This window comes from Necator americanus (assembly GCF_031761385.1).
Source record: "Necator americanus strain Aroian chromosome Unknown Necator_2022.05.29.01.07, whole genome shotgun sequence".
Taxonomy (NCBI): Eukaryota; Metazoa; Nematoda; class Chromadorea; order Rhabditida; family Ancylostomatidae; genus Necator; species Necator americanus.
Window position 1 is genome coordinate 350,251 of NW_026986548.1, and position 21,653 is coordinate 371,903.

Consider the following 21,653-nt stretch of genomic DNA (forward strand, 5'->3'; position numbering starts at 1 on the left):
CATTGGCGCAGTAATTCAGAAGCGTAGCCACTGAGACCTTACCATTATGCATCGAGTCGATAGAGTTATGAGTACCATTATGCACACATCGAGAGCGTGTGTATCTCTCAACTTGTTCGAATCTGCAGCGTGTCCGTTACGCAGTCCTTCGTCATTTTAGGACCTGGAATGTCTTATAATATTGATTTATTTCCCACCTTCTTCTCGTTCGACAATGCAAAGCATCCCGTCGCTCCCTAATAATTGACGAATACATCTTCATACATACGTAATTGATGAGTTTGTACGGGATTTCTGCATTGCATAATTTCCAGTTCTTTTTTTACCACGAAGAAGCCTTGTTCCTATTTTAATTTTTCCATGATGCAGGAACACCTAAGACGCACCACGTGGATAAACCACACGTTCCATTCCGCTGGCAACAAAGTGGAATTATCTTTTCTTCGTAAACGTGAAGAGGTTGCAACGAAGCATGCGACTGTGCAATTAAAAAAATAAAACCTTAATAAAGCTCCATGTTTGCATTTTTGCAGGATTTAGGTCAACTTTGGACCTTGTCTAGCTTGAGAACTTCTTGAACAACGAAAGGATCCTTACCGGATCAGTGTAACAAACGATAGGATATCTTCGTAATTCCATTTTCGACATAGCCGTTCGTCCCAAACAAACAAATCAATGTGCGCTGACGTGTTGCATGTCTCTACGGGAGACTGACGTGGAACGGTGACGCAACCACGAAAAGAATAGATGCACAATAAGGACGGTATTCTGGACAACGCAGTTTTCCGCTTTTTCACTTAATCTAACACATTCACAAGCTGGTGCAGTAGATGGTTTTCACAAGCCTCCACAGGTCGTTTGAACATATCCAGATTATCTCTTCTCGCCAAGTGTCATAGACTACGTGTAGGGACTAGATCTAGTTTTGTGTTCATGGAGGAAGAATTGCCTACTCCCGTCTTTGGAGTGAGGTATCTAAATAGCATTTCATTTAGATTTACCACTAACATGAGACGAAAACCAAATAAGTGAGTACCTAGATTAAGTGTTGAATATCCTCAGAGCCTTCTTCGATCATTCCATTTAAAGAGCTTGCTTCATAAATTTCGCAAATCTTTGCATGTAAATCTTAAGCGTCCTAACGCAAGCGACACATTTCTTTTTCATTGGCGAAGTTTCTTTGTATACACGTTAGTGAAAACGCTTGAAAAATCCAAATACTATACTTTTTTGCGATCCACAAGCCTTTTCAACCACAATATTGGCTAATTCTGACGTTTCGTCACTGTTGTTGGGAATCGATACGAAGCTGAGAATAATTTTGTTCTAATGATGGGTTTCATGCTACCACGTGGCTAGTTTTTTTCTTGTGATTCGTAATAGCTTTAAAGGGAAGGGACCTTAACAGCGATAAAAATCTTAACAGCAGCGCATCACGAAATTGATGTTGGAATCTTTCCGAGAATAGAGGGTGTTGGAGTGTAGCTCACGACTATGAACGTCATTACGCCCAATTTTCCACATCCAGAAAAGAGGCGAATGAATCAGCTCTGTGTGACCCCCCTCCCAAACAATACAACTTATTACGCAGCAGAGCACGGACAACTCCGTCGTTATCCAACATCCGTAGTCTAACAGCTTAACTGAAATAAACAGCAAAAGCTCCACCATTTTATTACTCGTAATAGGTTGCTTCGTTGGGAAGAAAGGACCAAGCAAGCTTGTTTCGCACGCTTTTGTCTAGGATTATTACGTGAGAAAGAGCATGATCACGGTGATGCTTGTAAACTATACTTCTACCGAAATCTATTCATGGAGAGGTCCCAATATCGTTTATTTCGTGACAAGCCTGTCTTCAAGCTTCAATTATTATGGTTGGATGGAGGTAGCGCGTGGCAGTCATCCAGGAATATCAATCGCACCGTTGCAACTATGTAAGTGTGAGCTAAAATACAAAACATATTCTGCACAACTGAGTTCTGTGGTTATGATGCATTGAAACGTTTGATAATGTTTCAAGACGACTCCTTCCCTATCAATTTCGCTAAAGGATCGATTGCTAACGGTATGCCACAAACTACAATTCCACCTTACGGCTAGACGAAAAACTGCTAAGACTTGTGAAGATAACAGCAAAAAGATTTATAGCGCTTCTTATTCCTTCGTGTCTTCAGGATAATTTCGTCACTGTTTCTAATTATTTCGCGTAGTGAAAAAAATCCGCCAGAAAAGCGGAATAGGTGGTCGTCTAAGGTAGCAAGGTCAGAATGAGTAGGATGGGGTAATTCGATTGACTCTCTGAGTAACTCATGGATGATGTTTTTCTGCTTCACTAACACCTTCATTCAGCTGACTGCGGCTGTATACTTGCAAACTTCCTATACATCATCTGGAACTGTTGAAGGTGAAACTCAGCAAAACCAGTAAGGAACTATCAAGTGTGTAAGACCCTCAGAATTCTACCAAACTAATAACATCACCAGACGCTCAAACCTTCCCCGCTCCGTTGCAGCTTCTGAAGGCTGATCCGGACTCACTGGTTTTCCGAGCAAGATTTCCGAGATAGGCAATTCTATTTCATATATCAGGCTGGTTTTCTCCGCTAGCGAATCTTTTAAACTAAGGCTTTTTCCAAATCCCTGAGACAAGAGTACTATGCACGTCCAATATCGAAGATTACTTCTAAGGCCCCTCTCATTCATTCGTTTCCAGTGACGATGTAGAAGAACTCTCTTTCCCCTTGAAAGCGCTGAAAAAGCCATTAACGATCGCCATAAAAAAAACATAATGACACTCTAAGCCAGTAAGGAAGACTTTTTTTTCATAAATGAGGACGTCAATCAAACGCGTCAGGTCGGCTTCCTGCCGTGGCTTCTCGCACCGTTTCCTGTATACGGAAAAAGTACGATAAGGGCACTAAATAACAGGCGTCAACCACACAAAAAGGAGGAATGAGTTGACAAAATCAAAAGTTCTAATCAATTTTAGCTCACACTAATAGTGCATTATTATCTCTGATGTGTGACGCGCAAAAAAGAAGATTAATTCTATCATTCAACAGCGAATGGTTTGAGAATGATGTTGGAGGTTCCTGTGTAGTGTGTGCGTGTATGAACGTCCATACTTCTTTAGGTGCACTCCTCGTCCGCCTTCACTGATCAGGTAACGGTAACGGTAACGGTAACGGTAACGGTAACGGTAACGGTAACGGTAACGGTAACGGTAACGGTAACGGTAACGGTAACGGTAACGGTAACGGTAACGGTAACGGTAACGGTAACGGTAACGGTAACGGTAACGGTAACGGTAACGGTAACGGTAACGGTAACGGTAACGGTAACGGTAACGGTAACGGTAACGGTAACGGTAACGGTAACGGTAACGGTAACGGTAACGGTAACGGTAACGGTAACGGTAACGGTAACGGTAACGGTAACGGTAACGGTAACGGTAACGGTAACGGTAACGGTAACGGTAACGGTAACGGTAACGGTAACGGTAACGGTAACGGTAACGGTAACGGTAACGGTAACGGTAACGGTAACGGTAACGGTAACGGTAACGGTAACGGTAACGGTAACGGTAACGGTAACGGTAACGGTAACGGTAACGGTAACGGTAACGGTAACAAACAAACAAACAAACAAACACACACACACACACACACACACACAAATACGTGACAGAATAGGCCCGTTATTATATAGCATGATATGTCGAGAAAGAGAGTATTAGGGATTCTATGGAGGCACAAATAAATAAGTTAAATAAAAACAGTTTGGCACACTTAAAGGCATCACCCCACGAATCTGAGGTGGTACGGATTTCAGGTGGAGTGCTCGTATACGGGATCGTAGATGATGTAGAGGTGAGTGATTCTGTCCATTTCTTGCTAGTTGCCGTAAAAAACGGCCCGGAAGATACGGCTTCGAGCGTTCCTTCGCGCTATTTTCCACAAGGAGTTCGATTGGAGCGCGCCAGCCGTGTGCACACGCCGCATCTTCCGGGACGTTTTTTTACGCCAATTAGCAAGAAATGGACGGAATCACCCACTTCTCCATAATCTACGATCCCGTATACGGATACTCCACCTGAAATCCGTACTACCTCAGATTCCTGGGGTGATGCCTTTAACTAGGTGGCGTTCTTAGTAGACTGTCCCCATATAGACTACAGCTGTCGAAATTGTAGTGATTTACATAGATGTGATTGTCACATGAATCATTATGTATTCCCAATTCGGTGAGGATATCAAGCAGATGTTCCCGTTTTTACTGTATGTACATTGCTTCGAATTCTGTATTTCTCTTTGTATTAAAAAAAATGTTTGTGACAATGTAGAAGTACTTAGGTATGCAATCGTGTCAAAACGACCTGAAGCTTGGTGCAACGGAAGTGGTTACGATCGATGTGAGACCTTCGCTAACTCCAATCGGAGTGCAGAGGTAGGAAATGGTCCCGCTGTGCCACTCGCAGCCGCTTACTTAATTTACCGCAGGATTCAGGTCGTTTTGACTCCGAAGCAGCATTAATTTTTGAGAGGATAGAAAGAACAGTGGAGGCTTTGTGTTACATCGAATCCTGGGTTTCTGTTACAGGGCTGCACCTCAACCTAATTCAAAGCATGCATTTTAGAAGTGCAGTTCTAGGGCAGTGGCAATTGGCAGCAATTTACAGTCCTCTGTGTAGTGTATCAATTTCAGTTGACTCACAAACTGTAGAAAAGTGCTTGGAAATTAAAGAAAGTGGTGGTCCCAGACTTTCTGTAGCTCGTTTGCCCGAACACGAACATTTTGCATTGTACAGATCAGGTTGGAGAAAATCACCTGTGTTTAAACCCGAACAAATCACCAGAAATCAGGTGTTACACCTCTTGGGAATTTACCAAGACTTCTAACCGTTAGACCATGCTAAGAACCTATGTGCAATTGTATTGCTGTCATTTAAGATTTCTCCGCACTGAAAAAAGTGAAAAGTAAAGAAGCTAAGAAAATCGCCGTGTGAAACCGTCAAGAACTTTCGAACTGTTTCGCTCCCGGTCCCATCATCAGTGAATGAAATGAACGGTAAATCAGTGCACAGTTGATTCTAGCAACAATGTTGGTCTCAGTTCTAGTGGAGAAATACAACTGCCATTTCACATACACTGTTACCACTTGCAGTTCGAAAATCTGGTCCCTTATTTTGATCTCTAACAGGAAACAGTTAAGTGAAGCGGTGGTCTTTCACCAATATTTAGAAAGATGAAGGTGTCTACCCAGAAAAACGGAATGCGAAAATCCATGTACAGTGGTTTTCTCCGCTCTGTTTATGCAACCACATTTCGGTCTCAAATACTTTTAATACAAGTTACAGGTGCAAGTTCATGTATAACGCTACGAAAAACGCGTCACACTGACCTCGGTGGACCGTGTCGACTGCAGTCCACTCAGATTATCGCGTATTCTTGCTTTCTGCACAGTTTCTTCACAACCATAGCACAATGGGGTTAAAACAACCTGACTCATGGTTCTGTAACTCGTACCATTGGTCAGAGCAGCCAGACTTGTGATGCAATTCTGTAAGCGGTTGCGTTTGTGATGGAAAACGTCGCAAGCTCAACATCGGGTGCTGGCTTGAACTTCTTCATGTGTCTCCGCCATTTCGAACGCGATATTATGCAGTTGTACAACTCCTTAGGTCCTTTTGAACAAACTATGGGCAGTTCCGTCTGACCTTTCCTGGCAGTACCTTCGTGCAACCCTTACAGGAAGATCATCCATTGCTTTTGAAAGACAACTCTCATGTTAGTCACTGTGCCGTTACCAGCTTATACTTTTTAAAGCTTAGGACATGATTCCGTATTTTCTCTATGCTGAGAAGATCCTGTACCCACCAGAATTCAGTACCAAAGAATATCCGCATACCCAACCGTATATCCTCAGAATAAGGGTCATGACATAACATGCTGTTCAGGGTTCCTGCCTGATAGATTACAGTATTACAGGGTGACTGGTAGTCCTTTATGACTCCTAGCGTCACTGTCACCACTTCTCTGCACAAGAAACCATTTAAAACAAGCAATATTGACATCGATAGGCATCGAATGACAGTTCAAATCCGCACTTTTCGCCTGTGTTTTGGGAATATCATTAGTTTCCCGGGAGAAAAAGAGAGAAATGGATCGATGAGAAGCGAAGAATTGGGGAAAACTCCACATAGCACCTCTAATTGTTATTTGTTGTTTGCTGTTACTGATTAATTTATCGCAGCACAGACCGTGCACGAAATGCCAGCGTAGCATGATCCGCCACCCCTTCTCAGAGCGCTTATCAGCGAATCGATCGATAGTGTTCGTATTCAGATCCAGGATGAGGCCATTCCCGTATGAAGCTTAGCGTAAGGACGTTCGCGACAGAATTTCGTGCCCGCTCTTCTGTGATCTTAGCATAATGAGCTTAATGAGCGACAGAATGCTCCTACCGTTTCATTTGGAATGTTTCAACGTAATCGCCGACGGTGTTTAACAAATGACTCACGACGATGTCGTGTCACGCATCCAAGGACTGCAAACAGCGCAAAGCGCCTCAGTACGGACGCAAGTGGCGAAGGCGGACAACTGGCCAACGACCTCCTCAACCACCAGCCATCCCTACATCCTGAGGAACCCAAGCCGAACTTGCAGCTCGAAATTGATTGAGATTGATCAGCGAGCCAACAGTCAGCGAGCGGCAGAGCGCAGACACATCAGCATCGCCCGAAGTCCAGTCGATAGTCGTGGGTGGACCGGTTGTGCGCGGCGAGAGAGCGTGTATCCACGAGAGACCACGACGAGCAGGAGTTAGGGACGTAGACAACGAAAAGGGCGGACGTTCGGGTGGCGCTCAGACGGCTGTGGAGGCCCATAACGGTGCCGTTTCCCCCTTTCTCTCCTGCATAGGGTGGACGGATCCGTGCTTGTGTTGGTGGTCGTCCACTCTCCAGTGTTGTTTGTCTGAGCCGTGATCGCGCTTATCTGTGACTGTAAACGGTTGCTGGGCACTGCGTTACGCCTTCGTGTTTCGCCGTTCACGATGTTGTTTGTAGATTCGCGGGCGCTGAGTCCGGTTTCTTTATGTTCTTGGGCTAGATGTTGCCGCTGACCTAGTTTTCCCATTCGAAACGGGCCTCCTTTTTTCATTATTGATTGTCAGGGCAACTGAGACCGGCTCGCGTTTGCCACTTTGTGAGGCTTATCTTGGCGAGCGCTTGTATGTTGAAGCGAACAATCTATTTTGATTCGTAGTTCCGTTCGCTCGCCAATACATTCCATCCTTCGATCATCACTAGATCACCAGCTGCATTCATTCGCCGCTTTTTTTGTCATGGAATTTCGCTTCGAACTTCTGCTGTTTCGAATCTTTCACGCCGTCTTTTACGTACTAGTCTGATACCATAAATATTCTCTTTCTTAAACTGTTTATCTCAAACTTTGAACCTTGCATTTCCTCACGTTTTTCAAGGGCTATTGCATCACTTTAGTTGGACGACCGGTATCAGAGGGATCTTAAGAAATGAATGCATAGAGGAATCATCCAGTTCAAATGTGCGAATCTTTTTTTTTTTCAGGATCTCCTTGACACTTGGAAAACCCGTCTACTTTTACTGGGAGTGCCAGTTGTGCATGTTCTTGCACCCAACAAACTTCGTAAGATACTGCGATTTTATGCTCGACAACCCTCAGGAAGGTTAGTGGTTCGCTAGTTATTTGTTACTATTTCCAACATACCTCGCGAGTTGGATTGCGTAAGTAACACTATATTTTCTATCTTTGAAAAAAACATTCTGAATTGTCTGGATTTACAAGAAGCATTTAAAGGCACCACCCCACGAATTTGGGGAGGTGCGGGTTTCAGGTGGGGTGTTCGTATACGGGATCGTAGATTAAGGAGAAAGAGATGATTCCGTCCATTTCTTCCTAATTGCCGTAAAAACTGCCGGGAAGATACGGCTTCGGGCGTCCCGGGGCGCATTTTCTAGAAAGAGTTCGGTTGGAGCGCGCCAGCTTTGTGCACGCGTCGCATCTTCCGGGCCATTTTTACGGCAGTTAAGAAGAATGGATGGCATCACCCTCCTTCCCATAATCTACAGCCCCGTATAGGCATAAACCACCTGAAACCCGCTCCATCACCGGTTTCGTAGGGTGATGCTTTTAACGAATGTTACTATGGATGGTAGAACGAGGAAATATCACTTTTTGTTAATGGGGGGACGCAAGACGCAAGCACTTATCTTTGTCTGGGTGGAAACAACGTGGTCTCCGTAAAGTAACAACTTTCCTATCTTGATGCATACTCTCTCCTCTTCGGCTCAATCGCGTTTGGGAGGACAAACACAAGATGTGTCCAGATAGTATTCGAAATTCTACAAGGTAGTCAAATAGTTTAGAGCAGTCTCAAGAGCAGATTGACTTATTACAAATCACATCTTTTCCTTGTCATTCTTCGTTAGCCTAGGGGTGCTTTGGTTGAAGACAGCCTATGACGATTTCTTTTTCAGTGGGTTTTGCGGACGGATCGATAATGACTATCAGTATAGCTGCCCGCTGATTAATAATATATATCAGAAGTGAAGTCGTGATCGTAAATATTGGTCGTCATCGCCAAAAACGTGGTAGTATTAAGTACAAGGGGACAAGAATTCGAGGAAATTGTAGTTAGGGGAGGGGCACTCAGTGGCGCTATTATTTCTAGACGCCCTGTCTTACTTTTTTTCTTTTAGTAACTTTATCTTACATGTCATAGATCGTCAGATCGTCTCTAAGACTAATACTTTTGCCTTAGGATCTGATTGATTCAGTTATTTACTTCCAGAAATAAGGGCGTCACTGAATGGCCCCGGCAACTACATTTTACCTCAAGAATTCTTGTTCTCTTATAAAGAAATAATAAGGAAGAGAAGTCTTTTTCGACATCAACTATCTTTTAGCTCAGTGCCCTCTTCAATCATCACATCTTCAGCACGTTTATTAGCGTGGTGCTTTTTAACAAGCTATAGTTACTAGGTACTGTAGCACTTGAAAAGGAAGCTGTTGTCATTCGTTAGCTACTAATGTAAGATCTGAACTGTTCCCATACATTCGTATTATATGATTTTGCTGTTAATGCAGAGAATGGACTAGTGTGTTTGTGTTACTACACTTCATTTAGTGCAAAATGATTTCGTTTTGGTAGGCTACTTTGTTTTCGGAGAGGCGGGTAGATCAGTAAAACGCATTCATGTTTAATTGTTTAAAGCCAGCATATCACTAATCCGAGGAAGACACGGAGAGGGAATGCGCAAGAAAACTAGACATGGGGTTGTAGATTGCGGGATCAAGGGTGGTTCCGTTCATCTCTCCCTGATCATCGTAAAAAACCAAAACCACTTCTTTTATTACGAGGTGCGTTAGAGGGCTCCACTATACACGCTCCTATCCCCTTAGCAGCCTATTCATGGGGTTTACTTGAACAGGATACTCGTCTTCAACGTCGTTCCTTACGACGATCAGGGAGAGATGAGTGGAAGCACTTTGAAGATTGGAAGCATCCCTAGTCCCGCAATCTGCGACCTTAACTCTATATTTTCCCGCGGATTCCTTCACCACGACTATTTCCTGGTATGCTGCCTTTAATGCGGCGGATTTGCGTAGTTCGAGGATATGCGATTATTTCTCTTTTTTCAACGTATAAAGTGTAATTGGAATTCGAGCCGTATAGGTCACTTTGAAGAGTTGCAGTTTTTTTTTTGTGAAAAACATGTTTCCAAGTTTGTTTTGTGAGATTGAAGTGTACATTGTGGTATGGTTCATTCGCGACTTGCGTTGGCCACGTTCGGTTTGTTTATGCTTGGCAATCCAACCGCTGAGGGTCGGTTCATTGCATGTTATTATCTCTCTGGTGTGCTTTCATGATGCGAGTTCCAGGGAGGTTGTCAAGAAAAAGAAAGAAACTGAAGACTAGCGAATCGTTAGCGTCGTTTTTCCCCGACGCCATTCTTTGCGACACCGAAATCGTATGCAATTTGCATCGCGATATACTCTTCCAAGATTGTAGTAATTATTGTAAGTGCTTAAGAATAAATTTTAGACAGCACGAGAATTTGTTCTGTGGTTTTCTTTAACAGACGAACGGCAATTAGCTCACAATGGCTCTCAATGTCAACCGTGCTGTAACCGATCCATTCTACCGCTACAAAATGCCGAAATTGCTTGCAAAGGTGAAGTTATTGCACACTAAAGAAAAGCATATTTGCGCTTAATGAAGTGGTGGGGTTCTTCTTGTTATTTTAAAGCTTTTTCGAAGTTTTTCCAATAATCACAAAGAACTGAATAGTAGAACCATGCATTTGCTTGGCTTTAGAAGTTGATCATGTGTATTTCGTTTAGGTCGAGGGGAAAGGCAACGGAATCAAAACTGTTGTTGCGAATATGTCTGATATAGCTAAGTCTCTTGAACGCCCACCTATGTGTAAGTTTCTCATTTTTCGGACACGGATCCACCTTCGGCATCTGATCAATTTCAGATCCGACCAAGTACTTCGGTTGTGAACTGGGCGCACAGACCAACTATGATGCGAAAAACGAGCGTTACATAGTGAATGGTGAGCACGACGCTGCGAAGCTCCAAGATATTCTGGATGGCTTCATAAAAAAATTTGTACTCTGTCCAGCATGTGAGAATCCGGAAACTGCGTTGGTAAGTTAGTAAAATATAAGTAAACCTAGTTGTTACATAAGATTTAAATACATTTGAATGAATGTAACAATTTATTACTCGCGTCTTTTTTCAACCTTATCCATCATAAAAGAATTTGAACATGTTTAGTCAGTACGTCGCAATCAGATTCACAGCAAGTGCAAAGCGTGCGGACATGCATTCATTATCGATAGTCGACATAAGCTATCTACATATATCCTCAAGAACCCGCCCAAAGTTGAGGTTGACTTCTGTAAGTTTTGTTCGTCGGTTCATTTTGAACCATAGTTTGGAATCAGCTAGCTTTTTCAGCTAAGGACAGCAAACAGAACGGCAATGGACATGTCAAAGAAGAGGATCTTGGAGTGGAAGCTAATGGGGATAGGGTAATTTGAATTAGTATTTCTTTCCACTATCGTACCTGACTATTTTATGCCGTATTGAGTCGACTGCTATTGTAGAACAGCTCTAACGATGATGATGATGACGATTGGGCACCAGAGGAAGACGAAGCAGTGAACACTAAACTAGCTGCAGGAATTGGAAAGCTGGTAATCGATAAGGACCTCGACAAGAGTATTGAGGAACGCTTGGACATGCTGCATCGTTTCTTCCTTGATGCGAAGGAAAAAGGAACTGTTGGCGATGGAAAGGTCGGTGCTCCCATTACATCATACAGTGCTGTTTTTTGATAAGGTTGAAAAGTACGAATTTGTATGGGTTTCTTGTTTTCTTTCAAAGTAAGTAGTCTATTAAGAGGGATTTTGCTTTGTTGTTCGTAAATGTGTAACGCCTTTGGGGTTTTCAACTCAGTAGGGACGAAGTTCGTCGCTACATAATTTATTCATTTCCTTTTGAAGGCTTTGGCCGATGAAGCGGAGCGTCTAGAACTCAAACAAAAGGCGCCGCTTCTTCTTGCTGATGTCCTTTTGGATCAAAACATAATCAAGGATCAAATGGCGCAGATCAGAAACAATAGAAAAACGTTACTAAGATTTACGCTTGGTGATAGGAAGGTATGGATCTATTTTCTAGAGCTGCTTTTCCTCAGTAGGACTCACAGTTGTGTGCAAGCATCTGAAAAGAAGTTAATTTAGGCGCAACGCTACCTTTTGGGTGGTATCGAACAACTTATTATAAAACATGAAGCAATATTATTACCGAAAGCTGCTCACATAATCAAAGCCCTCTACGATAATGATATTTGCGAGGAGGAAGCCATCCTTGCTTGGGGTGAAAAGGTGAGCGTTCTGTGAAGGTTTCAAGATAGTAGTCACTCTGTTCTAGCATTTCTCGCTTTAGAGTTGTTAGACACTTTCTCCCGACTCTGCAGCAGAGTTTTGGAAATTGTTGTAAATCGCAGTCAATCTCTACAACTAAGCTGTATGATGATTTATGAACTACTGGAAGTGCTTCAACATTTCAGCCGTCGTCGAAGTATGTTACAAAGACACAATCTAAAAAGATTGTCCAGAAATGTGAAGCAGTCCTCACGTGGCTCAGAGAAGCTGAAGAGGAAGATGACGACGAAGAAGAATCTGATGACGAAATTGACGTAAGTTGGACAATTTTTGTTTTTATTTCCTCGTTTTTATAATTATGCCATTCTAGTTCGATGATCGTGCACAAAAGAAAAGCGTGTACGCGGAAAAGGCAAAGGTGCAAGCTGGAGCGAATGAAGACATCAAGGTTCAAGGCGATGATGGCGTCGAAATCGATATTGATGACATTTAATGTTCTTGAATTCACAGAAGAAAAGTTTCCTTAATGCTCTGATTATGTAGCCGTGATACTTTTCCTCCTGCTTCCAACTTAATTTCTGGATTAAGTGTGCTTCACCGTTCCATTGGTGTGTCCACTATGATTTTCTTGTCTCGTTTTCACCTGTAATTCTAGCCTGTGGTTCTGTATGGAATATTTGGTCGAGTATGTTATTCTGAAATGTGGAGCAATTATGAATAGTTTCAGTGCTGTTTTCAGTTGCAAAATTTCCCTTTTTGTGTTGTGATGAGCGAAGCCTGGGAACCTAAATAAAAAAAATTCTAGTAAGCTAGACTTCGTGTCATCTTCAGAGATCGGTTATATACGTGCAAGTTACTGTACCGGTGAAGTAAGTATCTAATGGACGTAGTGGTTGCTTATAGGGTGTTGATTTGTCTAATTTCCTGACTAGTTTGCTTGAAGCTATCCTGTGAGACGAAACGTGGGATTCATTTTCTCGAGTGAGTCGTATAGATCTTTGCTATCGTAGGAACTCGTTATTTGTAACTACATTTTATGGTTTGTAGCTATGCGAAATTCCTCCGTAACAACTTTTTCAACAGGTTTCATTCTGGACTTTCGAAAAAGCGGTTGTACTCAGACTTAAGTGTAGCACTGGTACTTGCTTGCTGGTTGTTGATTTTGCTTTTCGAAAATCGAGCATTCAGCTTGGTGCCACCAACTGCAACTTCGACTTTCGACATACCCGCGCGAACGAAGAAAATTCGATATTCATGGAGCGTTGATATTCTCAACCTCCAGCTCCGAAGATTGCACTCTTTCGTTTACTTCTGCAAACAGTACAGGATAGCACTTTTCGTTTTTTAATTTATATTCCATTTAGCCTTCGTACAATCTTTAATTCCATATTTCTTTTGATGTGCTATAGATTCAAAATCACCTGACCACATTAGCATGTAAATGCTTCACTTCGCTAATCGTCTTTGACTTTAGGTTAGTGAACAAATTCGTTTGGTAAATTTTGCAATAATTTTGGCGAAAAATCTGCAATTTAGTTGCCTAGGTTACTACTAACTAGAAAAATTCTTCAAACATGTAAAACCTTTAAACAAAGGAAGTGTTTCGTAAATCGTAAGCCATAGACGAAAGTATTAGTTCTTACTATAAATACTATTCAGCAGCATTTCCATTAAATTATTTGGTTGGACGGATAAATTAAAATATATGGACAAGTAGTAAGGATACAAGTAAACAACGAAAATGTACAGGGTACAATATTGCATATTTATGATATTGCAGATTGAAATGTGGTGTTTCTTTCTTTTGTCTCTGGGAAACTCTTTTTGGTTTGAGTATTTGTCTCGCGCTGCAGCACCCCGCTTCGCTGTTCTTTGTGAAATGATATTCGCTTTTTTTTTACTTTCTGTTGTAGGTGAGAAGATTCTTCATTGAAAACAGCGATAGTGGAAACGAACTGCGCTCCTCTCCAGTTTCGTTCCTTCAGGAATTTCCTCGCATACGAACATTATTGTTATTAGTTATTTATTAATTTAGCACTTGACTGCAAATCTTTTATACTTTTACTGTCCTTATTTTAATGTACAAGCAGAAACTAGTTTTTCGCTCGTTCATTTTTTTTCATTGTACGTTTATAATTGATATCCTTTTCAAGAACACCACCATTTGATGGGAACTCGCCGCGTTTCTTCTCCAAATGGCGATTTTACCTTGTTTTTCACCATTCAAAGCCCATTTTCCAATTTCCATCCATGTCGATTTCAAGAAACAGCTATGGATGGTTCGAGAAGAAAGTTCTCCTGCGTTGAACAGTACTACATGTGAGTTTCTGTGATGTATTTCGAAAGGCAAGGGCACAAATTCTTCACTGCACCTCATCATGAATTGTATTTAGTGCTGGGAAATTTCAAAAAAAGCAGCCTAGTAAATTTTGATGACAAAATCAACTTTCAGGCTCCTAGTGGGGATTTGAGTATGCTTTCTTTTTTTCTGTAATTATGTGAGGCTTTGGTCATTTGTTCATCTGTTCAATATTAAATTTTGGGTCCATTAATCATTTAACCTGATTTTTGGTTTCTGACGTGGATATTTGATGATGACATGATTTTTTTTTTTTGCTTTAAACAGTTGGTATTCATCACGAAAAGGAGATTTCAAGTGAGGCGCTGGTTTTGCGACATCCTTGCATGACTGTTACTTATACAGGTACAGCAAGGCTCTGTCTGCTGGTGACAAGACCGCCGCAGAACGCATTATGTCGGAACGAGATCCGAAGAAAATGAAACGTATTGGTATGGAGGTCGTCGGCTTTAATCGCGAATTGTGGGTGTTCCTCTTTCCTATTTTGCTCTGTTTTCTTTATTTTATTTATTGTTTTGGTAAGCTCAGGTGGGGTTGTAGTCCCCATTTCTTCGACAATCCCACCAGGGTATTCCAGTCTTTCTAAGTATTCGATTTCAAGTAACCCTAAGTCGCATTTGGTAGTAAACGTGATTGAGCTATAGAAACTAAACAGTTTTGTTTTCGTCAGGAGTCTGGTTTCGCTCTTTTTTGTATTATTGAAGTTACCTTTTGTTTGACCTTAGGTTATCCTCTAAACTCCATTCGAACATGTGCGGTGTAATTCACATCTGAAGTAGACATGCACAATAATAATTTGTTGAAGTTTGCTTATATGCGGAAGTTATTTGTTACAGCATTTAGCTCGGAAAAGAGTAATTATTTGTAGCTGATGTCAAATGTTCCAATCTTCTTAAACAACTGTTGAACTGCGATCTTTCTTTTTGAGCATTTCCAAAAAATTTCATGTGGGACTCCATGAGCACAGCAGTTATGTCAACTGCGCTCGAAGCGAAGTTTACGCAGGACGCTCGGCTTCGACACATGCTTTTTTTGACTCATGGATCACGTCTTGTCGAGTGTTCACCTTCCGACGTCATTTGGGGAATCGGTGAGTTTCATTTGTTTTTGCTTTTATTTCTTCATGATTGTTTTTTTTTATAGTTTGGATGCCGCGGTAAATTGAGCCTCTCATATATCTTCCTTTTACAATTTCGTTTTTCCTGGATACAAGAGCACTTAATGTTCTTAATGTTGGGGCGTTCTTTCCAGTAATCTCGTGACACTTCTGGGAAGACAAAATCTGAAAGGAATTGAAAAGCTTCACCAAATGTAGTGTTTGCGGCAGATAGGAAAATGTCGGCTTAGGGCAGAGCGCACATTCTAGGCACCTTTTCGCGTGGAAGCATTGATTCATCTGTCAACTGTGTCGATGTTACTGATTTCAGATTCGCTTTTAAGGCTGTGTAACCTTACTGATGAGGGTATTGTTGTGTTCTGACCTCAAATACTATAACCAGTTTGTGGCGAAGTAGCAGTTTTATCGATGCGTTGATTTTTCGTGCAGAGTGATTATAGCCGTTCATTGTCGCAAACGACAAAGTAGGCAAGCCATACCATTCCCTCCAGAAAGTGAATGTCCGAACCAGACTCATTCTTCTACGTAGGCCTTCAAGAATTTAGCAAAAGAACAATATCTGGTTGCTGAATTACTAAGATTCATCCTAAGATTTGTTGCTATGTCCAATTAGAGTAAAAACGAAAAATATGGCTGTTCCTTTGTAATTTTCTGAAAACTCGACATCGTTGAGGTTGAAATCTTGACTGAAGATGACGAGAATTTGTCAACAGTAAGATTGTAGAAAGGATATTTGGTTTTCTAATTCTTATATTAGTTTGCCTTGTTTAATCGAATTACATTTATAGAAATCTTGACCTTTTTTGTCGTCCGAAAGGATCAAAACTTTCACTATAAACTAATATAGTAACAATGGAACTGTATGTTCCTCTTTTAAAAATTACTTTTGTCAGTCTAGTACACCTGCTGAAACTCAACATTTTTTCGGCGTTGTCCTGCACTACTTTCGTTAAAATTGGTAGAGTTGAGCCTTTAAAAAGACACATCTGGTTGTGCTGCTCTGCGCACTCTCTCTTCCGTACCCTTTCATCTCTCCCTTTCTTTCCTTCTCTTTATTCCCTTTCCAAGATATACCCATTTCATGATAATAGTCATAATTCTATGATGTTAACTGTAGTTTCTTGACTTCTTAGGCGATAACTGTAGGGCAAACTACGTTATGTAAATACAGAATCATCTGTGCGCGTATGGTAAGCTCAGGTCTTCCGATCAACAGCCCGGACGCTGTGAATCCGTCTAGATGGCGTGGGAAGAATCGCCTCGGCAGCCTAATGGACGCCGTGCGTGAAAAGTTATGGACAAATGATGAATACAGGTATTGAATTTCTCGGATCAACATAGCACATTCTGCTCATATACTATAATGAAAATTTGTGTGTTTACTTTTTCTGTTGTACTTAAAGGCAGCACACCACGAATCTGAGGTAGTGCGGATTTCATGTGGAGTATTTGTACACGGGATAGTAGATTATGGAGAGGGGTGTGATTCCGTCCATTTCTTCCTAATTGCCGTAAAAAGCGGCCCGGAAGATGCTCGCGTGCGTTCCAATCGAACTCCTTGTGGAAAATAGTACGCCGGAACGCTCGAAGCCGTATCTTCCGAGCCGTTTTCTGCGGCAATTAGGAAGAAATGGACGGAATCACCCTTCTCTCAATAATCTACGATCCCGCATACGAATACTCCATTTGAAATCCCTACCACCTCAGATTCGTGGGGTGATGCTTTTAAACAAATGTATTGGATTTGTGAGATTGGGTCAGTAAGAGTATAATGGAAGAACGTATAATATTTTCTAGCAAAATTTCCGAATTTCATTACCGAAAAAATGAAGAAGAGATGACTTGAAATTCAAATGTTGGTTTTTATGTTTATTAAAATTTCTTAGTAAGAACAGGTCCACCCCAACAACACCCCGGATCCAGAAATATCAGGATGGTCCTGAGGCGATATAAATCTTTGTTGAGGCGTGGACCAATTTTAAATTTTTAAAATTAAGGGGGTAAAATACATCTGGAATACAACTGCCTACCTCTCCTAATGAGCCTCGTATATTTTTTTCCTGCAAAATAATCATTTCGCTTGTTGTTAGAAAATAGTGGACTTGTTCATCTCCACTGTTTTTCATGTATTAAAGCGGTAAGACAGTAGGAATGTGATTTAGGTCGCAACGTGAAGAAGTCGAGGCGCAGATGAATTTGTTCCCCGGTTATGCAGATCTGTATTTTTCTTCGAATATAACCAGGTGTTTAAGTTTTATTGTTTACGAATACCATTTTAACCAAGTCTTTCTCTTGGAACCCTCCACAAACTCCCAAATATACAATTCCTTGATGGAAATTGTTGGTTAATTGTTTCTTTAAGAAGTCGTCATAGCACTGACGGTGCTGTTGAAGCGAAAAGCGACGAAATTCATGAGAACGTGCGGCGACGAGGTTCTGGCGATTCTCTTCGCGCCAAACGACGTGCGCAAGCTGAAGAAGAATTAATTGAAGCCGTGTGTGTGGAGAAGCGACGCCGTAGTGAACATGAAAGTTCTGACACAAAGAAAATAGAAACCCTAAGGTGAGCGGATGATTACAAATTATTGGACTTTCTTTTTCACAGCTCCTCATTTGATTTTTTTCCAGTGCGGTAGCTACTAGTCAAGTACACTCAACAGAGTGTAGAAATGGTTCCTCATCAATTCAACCACTACAAAACGTGGCACGACCTATTTCAACTGAAGGAAATAACAATAATGCTTGCAAATCAGCGGGACAAAAAATAAACAAGTCGCAAGCGCTGCTAGACGTTGTGGACCATTCTATTCAAGAAATACTGCTCCCTGGAGAGGGTGCTGCAGCAGTGACAGTGTCCGAAGCAGTCGTGACTACTGACGATACAAATACTAACATACAAGTGGAGGCTGCGGAAAGGCTAAGGAAGATTCCTGCTACTGAAGACACTGAAGAAGTCATACGACCAGAGGACTTAGAGTTCAAGAATGGAAGGGGTGGATCAGGACGAAAGCGAACTGCGGAGAAAAGGGAGGTTAGTGAAAACGAAATTCTTTCTTTCTGTCCGTCGGTTAATTGTCATGCGTGCCATTCACGGCCATTATTAACAGTCACTACAACAAAGGAAAACCCTTCATTGACGTGTTTTCGGAATCTTGAAGTATCCATGGCACTAGTAAACACCAAAGGATAGGTTTCAACGAATTAGTTTCCAGAAACTAGGTGTGCGCAATGTTTTTCTCTTTAAATTAAAGTTGGGTGGAGCTAAGTATTAGCTGTTTTCCCTGATTTAAGTAAAATAACTCTGGGCGTACACAAGAACAATAGAGCCATCTTTATTCCATGTATCATGAGTAAAATGTATTAAGTAGATAACGCTTCTGATTCTGACAACGTCGTAAATAGCAGATAGTTTCTAACTAACTTTTATGAAAAAAAAAACTAGAAAAGTGATGTGAAAGGGATTTCAGGCAACAGATGTTCCTAAGGAGAAACGTAGAAAGCGAGGAGACAGTGGCACGTTAAGTCGTTCACGCTCAACGCACAAAAAAACACGATCGCGGTCGTCACCCAAAAGGTCTCAAAAAGATAATGGAGAACGTGTGAGAGGCAGAAAAAGTGGTCATAAGGAACGCACTCGTAAAGGTATAGTAAACTTCATTTATGTGTTCGTTATGATTTCATTTTCTTGGTTTTACTTGATAAACTGTCCTAATTTATGGTCTTAAGATGAGAAGAACGATGAAGAGAAAAAATCTCATAGGCGGAGAAGGAGCAGTGAAGAAAAATCAAGAACAAGAAGCAGGAGCCGATCAGGAAGGAAGGATTCCATCAGAAACGGTTCGTAAGCGTAATAGAGTTAATGTTTTCTTCACCTAAAGCCCAGGTATTTACTTCACCTAAATCCCAGGTAATGATTAAAATTTTAAAAAATCACATATTCAAAAACTTTGCGTAATGGAAGCGACAAGCCATATGCATTTTCATAGGGTTCTTATTAAAATAATTGTGTCGCGCTCTTTTTTTTATGTAGACCCGTGGTGCAAGATGTTCTACAGAACTTTTGAGGATTTTCTTACTGAAAAAGCTTTTTTCTGGTCGCTTCAAAGATGCCCCAAAGTTACCATTTTTAGTAGTAGAGGCTTTTTTTTGGTCAGATTTAATTATTCTTCAGACACCAAACGTAAACATGGGTCCTCATCTGAACATACGAGAGATGTAAGGAATGAGGAGAAGAATAAGACAGTTGAAGAGAAGAAGGACTCAAAACCAGGTAGAAGAAAAAAAAAACTCGGAACTCTATTAACATCTTGCTTTCTTGTTTCACATCTTTGTCCAAACTTTTCGTCTCGTTTTTGTGGATCTCAAAGAACTAAATTTGGACAGATAATCTCATCTCCACTGGCCCTTCTTGGTTTCGTCAGCAAAGACTTCACCTCTTGTATTTGGCTCCGACTTGTAGTTCTTTATTTCAAATCTGTAGATATCTGTAGAATTGTTTTCTTTTTGTTTTAGATTACAATTTTCCGAATTTTGAAATATTAAAGTCCACGAACTATCTAAGGTATTCAGGAAATTCTGTTCCAACATCACTTACCACAGCCGTAAGACCTGCAGAAGAGGAGATGTTTGGTCCACCAACGGTTGCCTTTTCAAAAGCAGAAAAAGTATGGTATTCACTGTGTTTGTTGCATTGATGAGAAATAGTGGGGATGTATTTCCCACTTGAATAAGTGCTGTTATGTTAGTTTTTTAATGGATCTACTATTTGTAAAGGATACATACGAAATTTGGGAGATATGTAATAACATTCTAAATAGCTAACTGAATAACTGTATTGCAATTATCTTACAAGAGCTTTGAAAAAGTTGTCCTGTCACTTCAGTCGTCTTTATAACCTTACATGCGATAGTCGGAGCCGTGCTCCGACCCCTTTCAGTTTTGGACAGTTGGCGAACGGGCCCCTATACTTCTGGACGGTTGGCGAAGGGATCCTCATCATTTGAGCTGCATCCCATGAGCAAGACTCCCTTCACCTGAAGAAGGTCCGGATCCTATCCTATCGCACCTAGGTTCATACGCGCTAACGTCCTCTCGAAATTTTTTGAAAGGATCGTGAAAGCTTGTTACAAATTCCAAGTCTTCATTGATGTAGTCCAGACGATTCTATTCAATCTCAACTACTCACGTATCTATGCATTACATTTTAACGTACCAATCCTAGCAAACCATGAAGAGCTGCACTTCGTAAAGAATTAAGCGGGTTTGCTTATCGTAGAAAGTAAATTTCTTGCTAATCATTGAATTTTCCTGCAAACTTGCCATAGTACAGTTCCAGGGAGCAGTTGACACCAATCTGAAACTGTTTACTGCAAAGTGTTTGGAGTGTTTACGTATCTGTGTCGTGGGATTGGATCCCATGGAATATTTGTATAATTAATTATTTCTTCAAAGATATTTCTCTACCAAATAAACAAACCAAATACATCTGGATGTTTCAACTCGTTGGTTCAAAATAATCGCTATCATCTGTTTAGATGAACAACCTTCTCAATCGAATGAAAAAGAAGCAGTCACTACAATCGGGACAAATCAAATGATTTCATTTTTTGGGTATCTTGTACGTGTACGCTACATGTTTTCGTGTTCCACATCCTGTATAGTATGATCGAATTGTTGTTACCTACACATGCCTTTCATCCCTTCGTGTAAAGTCACCCATCTCCTTGCCCCACAGTAGGGGCTTGTTGATTGTGTTTCAGTTGTTCGTGATTACATGGGCATTTGTTGTTTATTTAGTGGTTATTCTTTTTCACAAGTTAAGAATAGTTGCCAAGTTTCTCTTTGTAAAGATGACACTGTGATCAACGACACAAACACCTTCACTCTTACATCTGTTCTCATATTTTATTTATAACAATGGAACTATACTGTTGGTATTCTTTATGTTGTCAGTTTGGTCTCATTCTGTCCTGAATTTTGATTGTTCCACCAGATTACCGTCTCAAGGTCATCCGTCTCTTGTAGCAATTCAGGTTTCACCTGTTGTGTTGTGAGCGAATTTCCTTCAGGACTAAGTCGTGGTTTTGTATCCTAATGCTAAGACAATCAACACCAACATCTAGCTTCAATACAGCTAAACCATACAATTCTTCCTCATTTGTTTATTAATTAATGAAATTCACCGATTTTCCATTTCACAGATGCAAGGAAAAGCCACCACATCAGAAACATGAAATTATGCT

At 41.1% G+C, this 21,653-nt stretch overlaps 2 protein-coding genes across 5 annotated transcripts; both read left to right on the forward strand.

Annotated features, from left to right (window-relative positions):
• Nucleotides 1–2,010: 2,010 nt before the first annotated feature.
• Nucleotides 2,011–12,428, forward strand: RB195_026487 (uncharacterized protein; the record flags this gene model as incomplete). 3 transcript variants are annotated; one of them, XM_064176939.1, is made up of 10 exons in its annotated part: nucleotides 10,144–10,215; nucleotides 10,385–10,466; nucleotides 10,522–10,694; nucleotides 10,824–10,947; nucleotides 11,007–11,080; nucleotides 11,156–11,347; nucleotides 11,555–11,710; nucleotides 11,792–11,935; nucleotides 12,121–12,249; nucleotides 12,306–12,428. In XM_064176939.1, 10 exons carry the CDS (start codon nucleotides 10,144–10,146, stop codon nucleotides 12,426–12,428), a joined length of 1,269 nt encoding a protein of 422 aa, XP_064070948.1. The 3 variants fall into 3 exon arrangements, with proteins under 3 accessions (XP_064070947.1, XP_064070948.1, XP_064070949.1); XM_064176941.1 differs by lacking the exon at nucleotides 10,144–10,215 and having other exon boundaries at nucleotides 10,463–10,466; XM_064176940.1 differs by lacking the exons at nucleotides 10,522–10,694; nucleotides 10,824–10,947; nucleotides 11,007–11,080; ... (3 more) ...; nucleotides 12,121–12,249; nucleotides 12,306–12,428 and adding exons at nucleotides 2,011–2,065; nucleotides 3,163–3,624; nucleotides 4,352–4,445; nucleotides 7,588–7,706; nucleotides 9,923–10,060 and having other exon boundaries at nucleotides 10,123–10,215; nucleotides 10,385–10,434.
• Nucleotides 12,429–12,603: 175 nt separating this feature from the next.
• RB195_026488 (uncharacterized protein) lies at nucleotides 12,604–21,008 on the forward strand (the record flags this gene model as incomplete). Of its 2 annotated transcripts, XM_064176944.1 has the most annotated exons (14): nucleotides 12,604–12,620; nucleotides 12,879–12,916; nucleotides 14,089–14,254; nucleotides 14,640–14,756; nucleotides 15,286–15,384; nucleotides 16,583–16,726; nucleotides 17,574–17,654; nucleotides 17,774–17,974; nucleotides 18,040–18,442; nucleotides 18,879–19,053; nucleotides 19,138–19,248; nucleotides 19,583–19,681; nucleotides 19,981–20,075; nucleotides 20,946–21,008. In XM_064176944.1, 14 exons carry the CDS (start codon nucleotides 12,604–12,606, stop codon nucleotides 21,006–21,008), a joined length of 1,809 nt encoding a protein of 602 aa, XP_064070950.1. The 2 variants fall into 2 exon arrangements, with proteins under 2 accessions (XP_064070950.1, XP_064070951.1); XM_064176943.1 differs by lacking the exons at nucleotides 12,604–12,620; nucleotides 12,879–12,916 and having other exon boundaries at nucleotides 14,208–14,254; nucleotides 15,223–15,384.
• Nucleotides 21,009–21,653: the final 645 nt, after the last annotated feature.